General features: G+C 30.9%; 2 protein-coding genes across 2 annotated transcripts; both read right to left on the bottom strand.

The window, feature by feature from the left end:
- Nucleotides 1-787: 787 nt before the first annotated feature.
- LOC133337428 (protein still life, isoforms C/SIF type 2) lies at nt 788-6,877 on the bottom strand. The gene is made up of 11 exons (XM_061545652.1): nt 6,713-6,877; nt 6,356-6,638; nt 6,013-6,304; nt 5,796-5,951; nt 5,303-5,642; nt 4,872-4,994; nt 4,538-4,807; nt 4,260-4,473; nt 4,080-4,196; nt 2,959-3,342; nt 788-1,038 (listed from the first exon to the last, which is right to left on the bottom strand). The coding sequence occupies exons 1-11, from the start codon at nt 6,875-6,877 to the stop codon at nt 788-790; spliced, it is 2,595 nt and encodes an 864-aa protein (XP_061401636.1).
- Nucleotides 6,878-12,969: 6,092 nt separating this feature from the next.
- On the bottom strand, nt 12,970-14,988 carry LOC133337422 (DNA ligase 1). The gene has a single exon (XM_061545647.1). It carries the CDS (start codon nt 14,947-14,949, stop codon nt 12,976-12,978), a length of 1,974 nt encoding a protein of 657 aa, XP_061401631.1. The 5' UTR covers nt 14,950-14,988; the 3' UTR covers nt 12,970-12,975.
- Between the last annotated feature and the right edge of the window lie 314 nt (nt 14,989-15,302).

The raw sequence follows: 15,302 nt of genomic DNA, 5'->3' as shown, positions 1-15,302 counted from the left end.
AGTAATAAATAACAAAAGTACACACACATGCATATTTAGAATATTTATAAACAATTATGAGAAATTAATAAATACATGATTTTATTGTTCATTGCTCTAACATTAAAATTAACAATTATCGTGTGTTATGACAATAAAATATATTGAAATGCTCAAGACAACAGAAAAAATATATATGTATATGAAACATATTCAAAATTTTAAACAAAAAATACGCTTATTTTATTTTAAAGCTATACTATAAATATTAGAGAAGTTTTAAATTGTTTCTTCGTATGAAAATTTACACGGTGCTATAAAATTGCTTATATTGAAAGTGTATGCTGTTTATTTAGATGACAAAAAGGCACTTGTATGGTCATATAAAATGGAGTTTCACATCAATAAAAAATACTCTAAACATGTGAGGTTATAGATTAAAAAAAAACTCTTTCTTCACTTTTTGTTCTGTGAAAATTTGAAATGAAATTTTTTTTACATTTTTAGTTTACATTTTCAGTGGACAAGAATTGAGTTGCTTTATTGTATTTGTAATCATTTATTCAAAACCAAATAAGTGTTTACGTATTTTTTAAAATATTATTTAAGTGAATGAATATTTTATTATTTTTAATATGAGTCAGTACTTTTGCAATTTATCAAGGACATGGTTGTGTTTTGAGTTTTTTTTTGTGTTAATTTGTGTTATTTTGTTTTTAGCACCGTGTTATTAATATAATTATAAACATATATTTTATGAATAGGTAATGAATATGGCTTAAATAAATATCTAAAGTTGTGACAGCTTTTAAGATACTTCATCATTGAAATCGCCATTTTTGGAATCCTTTGAGTATTGTTGCTGCTGATGTTGCTGATCGAGCTTCTTATTCATTGTAAATGTATGACATTTAAGGAGAAACTTATTACCAGCATTATTGTTGTTGTTGTTAACCGGTGAAACGACTAAGCCATCTGTTGGATTGGATGTCCATGTTGTTATTAAATCATTATTATCCTGATCTGGTGTCATGCATATATCAGACATAATACCACTTTCTGTAGCATATACAACGACACATAAAGGTAGATTAGAAATGTTAGTTTATATTTTGGTATCAATTTTTAAAAGAAGTTATATACACAAGATATTCAATGCCAAATTGAAAGAATGTAAATTTTCAAAGAAAAATTAATTTTTAGTATGAATTTTAATAAATTTCAATTTTATATACAATGTTTCAATTAAAAGAAAAAAATGTTTTAAAATATATTTTATTTACAGTTTACTTTTAATTTAACATTTTTTGTAGATAAATATTTAAAAATATATGTTAGTATCGAAGAACATAATTTAAATCAAATAAAATGAAACCCATAAAAGGGTTTCGAGAGGGCATTCTTTTTCAGAGGACTAACTATGTTGTACTTTAATATTGTGATGCACAGTTAATAGAAATCAATCTCTAATAAAATCAGTTGAAACGCCCTTCAGTGTGTAAAAAATCGGGCCTGACTAAAATGGCTTATTAAATTAAATCCCCTGGGGTATTATAAATCAATATCAGGAATCCGATGGATGAAAGAAAAGTTCACCCGTTTGTATTAAAAATGTGAAGTTCTTCTCTTGGATTACATATAGGCACAAAAAGTAGGTGAACCGGTAATTATCAAAATAAGCAAGTGAAAGAAGCGTTAAGTGGACCTATACCGACAGTTCTACAAACCGATTTATGTAAACAGTTATGTACACCAAATACTAATTTCAACGATTTTTAATCGGTATTTTTCATAAAATCTAAAAACCCCAAAACGTGAACCGATATTGATTATGCATGGTAGAGTGAAACATGTGTAGAAAATCCTCAAACTACTGCAAAGTTATATGAGGCTATGCCTAAAGGGGACCAAATTTGATTACATAGCTAGGAATTAGTGAATCTTTGGGGCTATCATAATATGAGGGGCTATGCCTAATTAATGACCGAAATAGTTTTGTATCTCAATATTTTTCTACAGAAGGTATCATTATATGGGGAGATGCCTAAATGCTGACCGATATGTTTCATCATTGTCAGGTTCGAGTTTTTTTTTATCACGATATCCTTAGAAGGCGGAATGATTACAGCAGATTGCTAAATCGTTATAGAACTCAATACTTTGTAGGGTAAAAACTGACAATTTCGAGTAACGAATATAACCCATACTATGATAGAATACGCGTATATTAGGACACATGGAACAAATCAAATAACTAAATAACCCTAAAAGGGGGTGAACATTAATAATTTTTGGTAAGTAGACTTGTTACCACATAAGACTACAAAATATCAAATTACTGCGAATTCGGTTGAAAAACGCGATCAAGAACCTCAAAATACAGAAAATTAGGGGTACCCTTATATGAGGGCTACCAGAAAATTTTACATATATTTATAATTTTTAGTGGAGAGGTTTGCTAACCAATAACAAATCAAAGTACTTAATTGCAGCCAATACGGTCGAAGAATACGATCACAACCCTCAAAATACTGAAAATTGGGTTTACCGTTATATGGGGGCTTCTTATACATTTTTGAAAGTGTCATATATACAGTAAAAATCTTGTAAAATATTTCTGAATAGTATAATACATTCTAGAAAACGCCACAAAAAGGAGCTTATATAATTATCTCGATCCCTTTTTGCTCCTCTGTATGTTGTAAACAATTGAACATAATATCCTGGATCATATCAGTATGAATGAGCCAGGAAATAATGATTATAATATTGAGCTATGTCTACGTTGTTACTCGAACTAAACAAAAAACTATACAAAAAATAATAAATACAAACAAAAAAAAAACATGCAAAACTAAAAAATGCAACATAACATTACATACACACAAATTAAAACATTTTACATATTTACAATAAAAAATTAAAACATTCACTGTGTGCAATATTAAAAACAATAATAATTTAAATCAAAATCAATACCCATAGATAGTTGGCTGACAATGGTCGTGGAACGTTTATGATTATTTCGATTTCGGTTACCATGGCTATGGCAAACACTGTGTGTCATTTGGCTGTTTTGGTGTTGGTGGTGATGATGATAATTATGTTGTTGGTTTGAGGATTTATTATTCTCATTGTGATCCAAGGTCTGCGATTCATTTATTAATTCCAGACCAATTCCGGGCTGATAATGATGTGAGGTATTGTGGACTGAAGAGTTCGACGAAGTCGTTGATGATTTACTTAAAGATGAACTGCTCGTACCACTCGATAGAGAACTTTCTGATATTAGCGATGTAGGTCGTCGTGATGTTTTCGTTTGATCTGTACTAAGGCCGACAAATGAGTGACGTAATTTTGGAGCTAGAATAATACATAATAAAAAAAATAATCAATTAAGTAAAAAAGTAACAATGGTCTTAAGATCAACAAATATATTTTTTTAATAATTTAACGTAATAAACTTCATAATATTGACAAATCCACTACTATTTAAGATTTAAATAAATTTATTAAAAAGAATAGAAAAAGAACTACTATATATTATATTTTGAAATAAATCTGTTTTAGAATTATTTATATTGTAAAGTACAAAAAATGCTGACATTAATAGTTAATGATAGAATTTCAGTCAGCAATTAACTACAATGAATAGAAATTAATCTATTTTCTTTGTAGTTAACTGCAATTTTCACTTGTTTTTGCTTTGTAAGTTAAAAAACATTACTTGAATGTCTTTTTATTTATTTGGAAGGATTATTGTATTAATAAGCAATATTTATTTGGACTTTGGAATTGATTTTTTTTAGATGAGTATCAGTTGCGAGATACGAAGCTATAGCCTTTCATGCCTTAGCCCTTGGCGGACAATGCCATATTTTTCCCACTAATGTATGGTTATTTATATAAAACCAACTATTTGAGATTACGCCTGACTATTCTGCAGTAACTAAATACAAATGGTATTAATTTTAGTATTAAAATCCCCACCAAAATAATTTAATGATAATCCCATTACACATATTTTTACAGTATATTCTATTTTTTATAATTTTGTTGGAAACAATAAAATAAAATGTGTCTTGACAACTGCAACTTACTTTTACCCAATTGACTAATGGTTATGGATCTATCATTTATTTGATTATTACTGGGTCGTATGTCCAGACAAGGTTTACTACCAATACCCATTGAAGACATTTCCGCAAGGCGAATTTCTGTAATTTAATATATAAACAAATGATTAACAGTTTTAATTAAGTAAATCCATTTTATAATACCTCGATTTCTTTTCGCTTGGCTCCACAATAATTTAGAAATCTCCTCAGTCCATGCATTCTTTATATCCTCTGACATACACTGCAGTGTCCATGTGTCTTCGGGTTTACGTTTTCTAAACCAAATTTCAAATTTGGTTGGTGAATCACCGACATGGGCCGTTAAACCAATATCCGAAGTCTTAATACTATTCTTGTAAATATAAATATCAAGATTCTGCAAATCGGAAAAGTGTTTTATTTAAAATATTACACATTTGTGTTCCATTTGTTTCACTCACCTTATGGTCGGGAAATCTTCGTGATTTACTAAATAATACCAATTCTTCGAATAGAAATATATGTCTTAGTGTTTTCTTACCGGCACGTCCTTGCCATACTAGAAATTCATTTTGTCTCAACAAACGACCCTGTTCTTTGAGATTGACATCACAGTCCCGTAATGAGTCCATGGCAAGTAAATCGTTTCCATGTCTTAATTGAAATTTAACCATTTCTTCGGCTTTTTGTAGCTCTTCAACATCGGCAGCTATTTCCTGAAGGGCAGGTCCCTAGAGAATATACCAAATTATAATTATAAAGAACATTTTATAGAATTTAATTAAAATTACATACCTCTACATTGCTACAGGCCTTAACCAATTGTTGTAGCAGTAGAGCATACTTTCCCATACGTTGAACAGGTTTTAATAGGTACGAGGCCAAATCCATTTTATCATTCAATTCTAATTGTTTTGTCTGAAAGATATAAATATGAAAGATATAATAAGATATTGGGTGTATAATATTTGTTATTATATTCTACTCAATTTATTACAACATATAGATAATGCATAAATATTTATAGATGTCTGTAAAGATGTATTTTATAATTTCGTTAATAATTTTATTATTATAATTTATTATTATAATTTAATTTTATTTAATATATTGTTGTAATTCTATATAAATTTTTAAGATTTATTTTTAAAATACTTCATATATTTATTAGCATACACTTTAAGAAATGCATAAAATATTTATCAAAACTCTCATTCATTACATACCTTAAAGAATGTCGTTCCGTATTCACTCATAAGCGCATCACTTTTTGGTTTATTTTTATTATATAAGGCATACAGATAGAATTTCGATTCCATTTGCAAAAAGGCAGCACCAACTTTAAGTGGATTATTTTCATAACGTTCCAATTCGGCAAGAAAATGATTATTATGAAATTCGAATATTTTCTCAATATTTCCAAAGATAACATTACGTTGACCGCGTAACGATTGTGGAATATCATCACGCAGCAATTCATCGATATAATTCTCAATGACATAGTATAGTGAACGTACATAGTCACGTTCCGTGCCAATCATTTCGCGCATGATCAAGAGGAGCGTTCTGAAAAAAGAAGAGATTATTATAAAAAATATTAATGGATTAATTTAAAAAATAATAATTTTAATTTTAATTGAAAAGGTCCACCCTAGAAATTTAAAAAAAATGTCCCCTTAAGAATGAATGTCTTTGCCATGGCCTTACATCAATACTTACTTTTGTATTTTGGGATCTAAGCAACTCAATTCTTCTAATTTTGGCAATTCAAAGGTGGAAGCAAAACATTGCAAATGTTTATTTGCCTCCAGTGGTGAGTGTATATTCATATAGCATTTAGATGGCTGCTCGAAGCATTCATCATCGAGTTCATCACTGTAAAACATTAATAATAATTTTTCATAAAATCTCAATTGCTTATGAAATATTCACTTACTGCTTTTTATACAAATTTTCATTCTCTTCATTTAGGCTTTGGCATGAACATATTCGTGTTAATTTCGGATTCCCCTCACAACGTTGACATTCACCAACACCAGAGTCGGCAATTTTTGAACGTCCCTCTTCCTCGTCATTATCGATTAGATCATCTTCCATGTAGTCTAAATTGCGACTGTCACGCCAACATTGACAGGCATTGGGGCTCTCATAGGAACCGGTACCATAACTACTTGATCTGTGGCACAATAAACGTGATTTCGTCTGATCCGGTGTGCTGCTTAACATTTGTGGCGATTTAGCACTTGTTGCTCTATCCAGATTATTGTTATGACTTAAATTTAGAGTTTCCGGTTTACGTTTACCCTTATCACGATATTTCTCTAGCAGACCCTTAACACCATATTTTTCGACCAGACGTTCCATTTCCTGTTGCGCGTTTTCATCTTGTATATTTTGATTTAGCAACTGATGCAAACGTGTAAATCCTTCTATTCGTTCACGTGCTGTTTCTAATTTTTCGGCAAAACAGTCTAAGGCTTGTCTTAGATGTAAGGCACTTTCTTGCAATGGATCCATATTGGCGGCAGCAACATGTAAATCACGTCCTTTAGCAAGATTTTTCTGAGAAAAATTGATAATATATTTTTAATTATAATAGAAATATAAATATGTATGTGTAAGGTCATCACACTTACCATTGATATAAAATAGTATTTTTCAAATTCTTGTTCACGTTCTTTCATGGGTGTATCCCAATCCAATTCCATGTTAATAAAACGTTGTAAACATTCACTGCCATCATTGGTTATCCATGATGTAACCTGAAAACAATACAAAATGATGGTTATTTTCAAAATCATATAATAAAAAAATGGTTCGATGTCTATGGTTAAAAATAACGATACAAATATATATTAAATATGTTCCTTTCCATCTGGAGTTAACATATAAATGATTAGCCTTCTTAAGTAAAATGTTGCAGAAAGTTTCCGCATGTCATTATCAGTATCTGGTAACTTTTTTTGCAGATTTATTCTCTTGTGTGTTAAGGATATATAAAAAACTGAATATACAATATCAATGTATATTACAATGTTGTAAAAAGACAACATACAGTAACAATATATATTTTTGAGTTCCTACATCTAGATCAGATCCGTATAGACTAATTTAAAACACATGTATCACAGCTATTAATCTACGTAGGTGGTAACATTAAAAATTATATGTATAGAAAATATTTATAATTTTTTCTCCAATTATGAATGAAAATACCTCAAGAACGATTTCTCAAAATTTGATCCAAATATCTTCCTTATTTAAAATTTTACAGCAATTTTTTCAATAAAAGGTACACATTTAAATACGTTTAAAGTAAATACGCCATTCTTATTGTCTAAAGAATGCCAAAAGGAATACATTTGGAAGTTTCAGGGTTAATAAAATCGTTTCCCATTTGAAGTACCTATTTTCATGGTCTTATTCCGTGTGTTAAATGTAATATTGATAATCCATCTTTATGATTATAAGGGACTTTTTTTCTAATTAGAATTTTTTGCAGACCTACAATGGTCTTGGGAGCATATTTTTTTTTAAATCAAAATATAAAAAAATAATCCTTATACTATTTGTATGAGTAATACTTTGTTTATATTTAGAGAGATATCAACGTAAAATGTCGATTAGATAAGATTAAAATGCAAGAAAATATATCAAATAGAAATTAATTACACTTTTTCTAGATTTGAAATGAATATGTTTGGTAGTCTAGTTTGATAATTTCTGGTGTTAACATACGAACATATGTCGAATAAATATGAAATGTGTTGGCAATTTATAATTTGCGTTTTATAAATAAGAACACAAAATCTATAATATATCGAAATGGTTGAAGATTTGGTAAAGGAAAAAAATATATTGATATATTATTCGATATTTGTAGTATAATTAAAAAAGATAAAGATAAAAGAATATAATTAAAAAAATAAATAAAGAAAAAAAGACTCAAGTGACTCCTAATTTACGAGTTTTATAAAAATGCGTCTTTTATGTTATATAATGGTGAAATCATTTATAACGAGGCAGTTTAACAACATGTCACTTATGACAACGACAAAATTTTTATAAGTAACGAAAAAGTTCCAACATAGTTTATATCGACTCATTTCGCCGGTCTCCTGGTGAGCAATGGAGAACTCGAGTTTCTCGACTACGTAGTTTCGTCTGAGATCTGAATAATTTATTTTACATGGCTTAATTATTAGGGGATCTGAAGAACTACACCTACCACATTCTGTCTCTCTTAGTTATTGTCATGCAGTGATTAACTTTAACATTACAGTACCGCCGTTCACTTTAAAGTTTCCTGTAAAGTGTAGTGTAAGCCAAGAGTTATGCCCAAAGCCATGCTACAATTATACAAAGTACATAACTGCAAAACTACAACAAAGACAATTCAACAACAACCACATAGAAATTTGTTAAACGGCATTTACATTAGAACTTTTTGCAGGGTTAACCCACTTTATCAGGATTTATTTGACAAATAGACAATGGAATTGACAATTGAAACGCACTGGGTTAACTAAATCCGGTACAGTGTAAACGTAGTATTATTGTATGTAATACTAGTTTCAGTTTGATATTTCGGAATTTTTCATTGTCAAGGGATTTGCTGCTTCACATTTTCCCATTAGGAAATCGAAGTAAATTGTAAACCTAAGGGCGACGAACTTCTGTTGCGATTTATTTGATTTGATAATGTAATGATAATGTATTATTGTTAACGCGCGATTAATACTCTTTTTAATTAATATAATTGGAATACTCATGTCAATTCATGGTTGAAACCCCAGTTCAGAAAACAATTAAACGCTGATACTATTCCACCGTCTGCAGATTTGGGAGTATAACAATGGAATTGACAATTGAAACGCACTGGGTTAACTAAATCCGGTACAGTGTAAACGTAGTATTATTGTATGTAATACTAGTTTCAGTTTGATATTTCGGAATTTTTCATTGTCAAGGGATTTGCTGCTTCACATTTTCCCATTAGGAAATCGAAGTAAATTGTAAACCTAAGGGCGACGAACTTCTGTTGCGATTTATTTGATTTGATAATGTAATGATAATGTATTATTGTTAACGCGCGATTAATACTCTTTTTAATTAATATAATTGGAATACTCATCTCAATTCGTGGTTGAAACCCCAGTTCAGAAAACAATTAAACGCTGATACTATTCCACCGTCTGCAGATTTGGGAGTATATCAAAAAATAAAAGTAAAACATTACACAAAATTGTGTTGTATTTAATTTTGGTTCCCTATATATTTGGTCTGTTCCCGTACTGCAAGAATCTACTACTTTCTACTACGATAACGAATTTTCCTTTATGCTGTCGAAGAAAAAAGTAAAATCGAGTAGATTCTTGCAGTACGGGAACAGACCAATAGTAAAGCTCGAATTGTATTATCGTATTTTTTATTTCACATATAATGTGTACAAAAATTTCCTTCTGGGTCGTTTTACATAAATCACGATACAATCAAATTTGCTGAGTATTGCAGTTTTCTTGTATAAGAAAATTCATAATTGTTATCGTTTCAACCAACTAATGCGCTGAGGAAACCTCGAGCAATGCCCTTTTAGACCTTTTAAGACCTTATTATACACTACAAACCTTTTACGGATTTACCTCCTATTAGAAAGCTGATAAAATATCAGCTGATGAAAAATATTTTCCCCGTAATAATTTGCAAATATAGCGTAACACAACTGTACATTTTTCTCTTTCAATTCGCTCTCTTTTACTGGATATTTGCGCAAACAACCAACATCAAGTAACAATTTGTATAAATAATTGTGTAAACGAACATACCCAATGTATTTTTATTACTTCTATAAAAAAATTTATAAATAAATAAAATGAATTGTTATTAATGGCTATGCATTCGTTTATTTCTTCTAGAAAAAAGCAATAAAGAAATGTCTTTGTCCTAAGGAAAAGCCCCTGGATCCAACTTATGTCCGCCTTGTGATATTAAAGACTCGCGAATTCAAAAATGGCTATCGTATTATGGATATTGCCCAACATCAGGAATTGACATCAAATCGATTTTCAATGTGGAAATTTTGTATTTTAATGCATAAAATTTTGCATGAAGGACATAAACAAGTACTACACGATTCATTCCAATATTTACAACAATTTGAAATATGGGCAATCTTTTGGTCGGCCCAAAAGACCCATCACTTGGCACAGTGTATTACGCAATATTGCCGGGTGTTACAAAGGAAACTTACATTTCATCAAACCTATCGACATATTAAAGGAGATTTTCAATATGACTATGAAACTGATATGGATTTGAATACTACGTAAGTAAAAAAGAAAACAATTTGTATTTCTATAATTTTACTTCTGTTTCTTTCTCTTCCAAATAGCTTTCAACTTTGTTTAGATATGTGTGATTATTTGGAGGAATTGCTACATTTAAAAAATTTCATATTTATGAATCTGAAGACAGATAAAATATTTTCAAATTCCAAAAAGGGTTTATGCCGCGTGACAGCTCTGGTCACCATTATGGCCGAATGCAATTTGCTGTATCAACACACTGTAGACGTTTTGCGTTTGCTACACTCTCAATTATCCGCAGATGTTATTTCCGGTTTATGTGTACGCTTTAATAATGTGATATTTATTGAATTGCAGAGATTTTATGAACAAGTGCGATTACTCCAAATGCCGCCAAACTATTTCGATATACCAGTATTGCCCGCGGCGTCGCCCTTACTAACAGATCAATACAATAGAACATCAACAATTACCACCATCCATCGGAATAGCTATGAACCAAGTGCACCATTAATAGATGATCTTCATGATTATTAGTAATTGTGTAAATAATAATTTAGATATTTTTTATTTAGTTTATAAGTCTGTAAATATATTTATTAACAGATATACTGAATTTGCGCTAAACCAAATGTGATTGTTTAAAATAGTTGGTACTTTTTTGTTATTTTAATATTATTTTGTTAATTTTACTTCATGGGGAACCAATTTTATAGGGAAATTGCATTAACATTTTTATAATTGTATATAAGATATTTTTTTTTAATTCTTTATTGTATATTACAACATTCTTAGTTAGTATATTGTAATGTAAAATTGTTTGGCTTTATTAGCTTATGCGTTACTATGTATGAAATAAATGAAATGAAATGAATAATAGATATAACACATATTGAAAACTCAACAATTGTTTATTAAAATAAAAAAAATAGGATGCATGACACACTTTTACATTAAGTAATATTAAGTAATTTTCTTAAAACAGTTTTCCACAGCTTTAAAAATTAATCTACAAAAACTCTATCTAGGTCAACACTTAAATTAAAATTTTAATTTATATTAATGAAACATTAAAATAACCAACATAACCATAATCTAATTCCATCAATAGAAAGTGCAAGTTTCATACGACATTATTGCATCTTGAATGAAATAGCAAGCAAACAAAACGAAGAAATCACTTGTATTGATTTGAAATTCTTAAAATAGTCAAGTGAAGAAATAATGGAAAAAACATGAATAGTTAAACAAATAACAATTTTAATTATCAATAGAAAATTTATTAGTCTTTATAAGCGCCAAAGTCAAAAACAATTATAAATACTGGCCACTGGTAGTCCAACATTGACCATTGGATGCATTGCCAATTACATGGTACAACCAACAACCATCATACCTAAGCAATTATCTGGTATCTTCTTATTAGGGGAACATCTGCTGAAACAATAACAACAATAGGCTGACAATGATGACACGATTTTACGTTTCTTTAATTGTGTACAGACAATCGGTGACAAAGTATTATTAACCTGTATGCCATACAGGTTAATAATACTTGGTCACCAAACATATCGAAAGAGTTTGAAAGATTGTATCGATGAAGCACGCGACATTTAACAAAAACGAACAATTGCTATCTTAAAAGGAAACAAACTGTAAGCAATAAAGAAAAGCCAGATGTTGGACTCATGTCTGTAACATACATATCGTCAGCTAAAATGCAAAAAGGCGTAACTAACAAAAAATTGAAAATTGGCTTTTTGAATGAATACTGTGAATGTCAATAAACTACATGTGTTGACAAAGTTTTACACGTCTGCGGTCAAAAAAGGAACTTCTATTAACAAAAAACAAAAAGGCGTAACTTACAAAAAATTCAAAATTTTACTTAATTGTTATGACTGCCATTAAACTAAATAACTAAATTTGTTGAACAAATTATTGTCTATTATTCATATGCAATATCACCCTGATACTTTTCTTTTTTGATGTTTAATATAAAACAGTTTTTTGCTTCTCCTAACAATTATGCTTTTGTTATTATTTATATACGATATGAGATTAATATAGTTAAAACATTATTTATATACCTTATCACGGCCTATAAAAGGATAAACATTTTAAATATTTGTTATTTTTTCATTAGTCCATTGTGTTATTGTTGATTGAAGAATTTCTGAAGATGGTAAAATACTCTTTGTAAATCTGCATAGAATTTAGGTTTGAAAATAAAAATTGATATTTTGATCATACCTTATGAAACAAAATTACTTGGATACCGGTGGAGCTTTATATAATCGGTCATGACTGATTAGTAATTCAATTGGAAATAAACTATGGGCAAATGGATTTAATTGATCTAGCCATATGCGACTGTTTATTTATAAAACACATACACTGTATACCACTGGGATGACAAACATGGTTTGATATTGTAAGGGAATTAAAGGAAAGTTGGTTTTACAAATACTATAAATGCAATACAAACTAATAAAAATTGTTTTCTTAAATTAGTATTATTTATTGTTTTCTCATACAACATGTAATATATGTATAAATTTTGTTTAATACAATCAAATAAAATTTTAAAAAATTCAATAGAAATCATCATCCATTGCTGTTTGACGACTTTGTTGATTTTTAATTTGATCCTGAGAATTGTACATATATGCCACTTCACGACCAGTTGTGGCCATTTCGGGGGTTTTGTCATCTCGTATTCTTATGAAACGTGGAAATCTCAGCGATATACCTTTTTCCGGATCTGCAATACCAATAGCTGCCTTGTGTATAGGACTTATAGAAAGATCAGCACACTTGACCTCCCATACTTGAACGGGTTCAAACCAATCATCAGGTTCCAGAGAACTGTCACAAGCAATGTACGATTTCTTCGTTGGTACAACATGATTTTTAAAGAAATCGGCATGTGTCTGTAGACTTTCATCGGAAAAGCCAGTTCCGATTTTACATATACTTTGATATTCTTCATTTTCATCATCATAACAGGCGAGAAGGAAACCGCCGTAACTGCCAGTACGTTTACCTTTACCACGATAACCACCAATAACAACTAAATCCAATGAGTCTCCACAACCAGCCAGATAATCTTTTTTCAGTTTTAACCAATTTCGTGAGCGTCTAGCAATCTCATATGTGGCATCTTTCTGTAGGGTCTTAACCATCAAACCTTCACAGTTTCCTTTAATCGATTCTTCGAGGAATGCCTGAACTTCATCCACATCACTGGTGTCCATGGCATGAGCGAAATGCCACATACCTTCTGTTTCATTGAAATTCTCCTTCATTAGCTTTCGACGATCCGCAAAGGGTTTGGTAACCAACGGTTCGCCATTTAGGTATAATAAATCGAATGCGTAGACACAGACCTGTACCTTAATTTCTTGGACATCGACGTTTTTGCGTTTTCTTGTCGTTAGCACCTGGAAGGGCAGGATCATTTTTTGCTCCACATCCCAGGCAACAATTTCACTGTCAATGATGTAGGATTTGACACATTCTTTGGAAAACTCTCCTATTCTACAAATAATATCGGGATATTTGGTTGTATTGTTTTCCTGATTACGTGAAAAGATTGAAATTACACCATTTTCGTCACAATGTATCTGTGCTCTCTCGCCGTCATATTTAAATTCACAAGTAATTGTGAGGCCATCAAAACGTTCGAGTACTTCTGAAACACCTTTTGTTGGTTGGGCCAACATAGGCTTGATCGGCACACCCGGCAACATGGGACAACGTTCCTCTATCTCATTGATGCCATATTCCAATAGAGTTGGTATGATTTTATCATAATTTGGGCATTGGCAATAGGTGGTCTTTAGTATTAGAGTTACCTCTTCGATTTCAGTTTTCAACTTTTCTTCACCTATTTTCTTCAGATTGTCCATATGCTTACTCTTGACAATACCGGTTGCCACTGCATTTATTAAACTTTGTTCAGCAATGCCAATACGCAGTTTACCAATCAGAGATCTGATAAAGAATCTGGCCTCCGATCCACGACATGCAATAAATATGTCTTTAATGGGTGTTACCTTATTTTTGCCCGGAGCATTTGCAATATCTTTGAGTTTTTTGAACACACCTGATATGGTTAGCGGAGCTGGCTTGAACATCATTCGTTGGGCCATACGGGATTGTTCAGCTACTATGCCCAAATCCCCAGTTATATGCGTTTGAGATTTAATAAAATCCATTTTACGTCCAGTTGTATCACAAATGATTTTCATCAGCGTTGTTTCGGCAACACCAAGTTCCAAACCCTCATAGGCTGGTGCCAATTGATTAATGGACAAATAAATGCTTGGCAATAAATCATCTGGATTGGTGACTATAACCGAACTAAAGAAATTTCCCAATATTTCAACCATTTTCAAACGCCCTCGAGTTTCTTCAATCAACTGGAACGTGCGTGTTAATGCGAGATATGGAATTTTTTGGCCCTTTTTCCAAGCGGCATCTTTGAGTGGATGATAATTCGCCTTGTCGGGATTATAATCCGTGGTAATGCTATCCACTTTTGTGTCATTCAATTGTAGGCACATTGTTTTCTGTGCAGGCTTCTCGGGACTTTTGTCTTCCTTCTCTTCTTTTACTGGTTCCTTTTTGACCACCACAGAGGTGGTCGATTCTGTCTTCACTTTATTGCTAATTGATTTTTCATTTTCCTTACTTCCAGGGCTTGTTTCAGTCTTGATCTCTGTTTTAATTGATTTTGCTGCATTGCCTGTAGCTGATTCCTGATCAGATTTCCTCTTCACCGGTGTGTTACTTGTTTTGTCTTTAATCTCCTTTTCCTTGGCAGCATTTTCCGACTTGGTTACTTTTGTTTTCTTTACTTCCGCATTGGCTGATGAGTCCTTTGGCTTAAAAAATGATGTTATATTTCGCTGAGACA

Source organism: Musca vetustissima, unplaced genomic scaffold (assembly GCF_032173495.1).
Source record: "Musca vetustissima isolate MV318-11 ecotype Yass unplaced genomic scaffold, APGP_CSIRO_Mvet_v1 utg52412, whole genome shotgun sequence".
Classification (NCBI taxonomy): Eukaryota; Metazoa; Arthropoda; class Insecta; order Diptera; family Muscidae; genus Musca; species Musca vetustissima.
This window is presented reverse-complemented; position numbering and strand designations above follow the sequence as displayed.

What these genes read in the sequence shown, in the direction of transcription:
- LOC133337422 (XM_061545647.1), bottom strand. Translation starts at nt 14,949, where the DNA reads ATGTGCCTACAATTGAATGACACAAAAGTGGATAGCATTACCACGGAT.
- LOC133337428 (XM_061545652.1), bottom strand. Translation starts at nt 6,877, where the DNA reads ATGATTTTGAAAATAACCATCATTTTGTATTGTTTTCAGGTTACATCA. An exon ending in TTAGATCCCAAAATACAAAA is followed by an intron (nt 5,643 to 5,795) that starts GTAAGTATTGAT and finishes TTCTTTTTTCAG; the next exon opens with AACGCTCCTCTTGATCATGC. An exon ending in TGTCAGCCAACTATCTATGG is followed by an intron (nt 1,039 to 2,958) that starts GTATTGATTTTG and finishes TATATGCTACAG; the next exon opens with AAAGTGGTATTATGTCTGAT.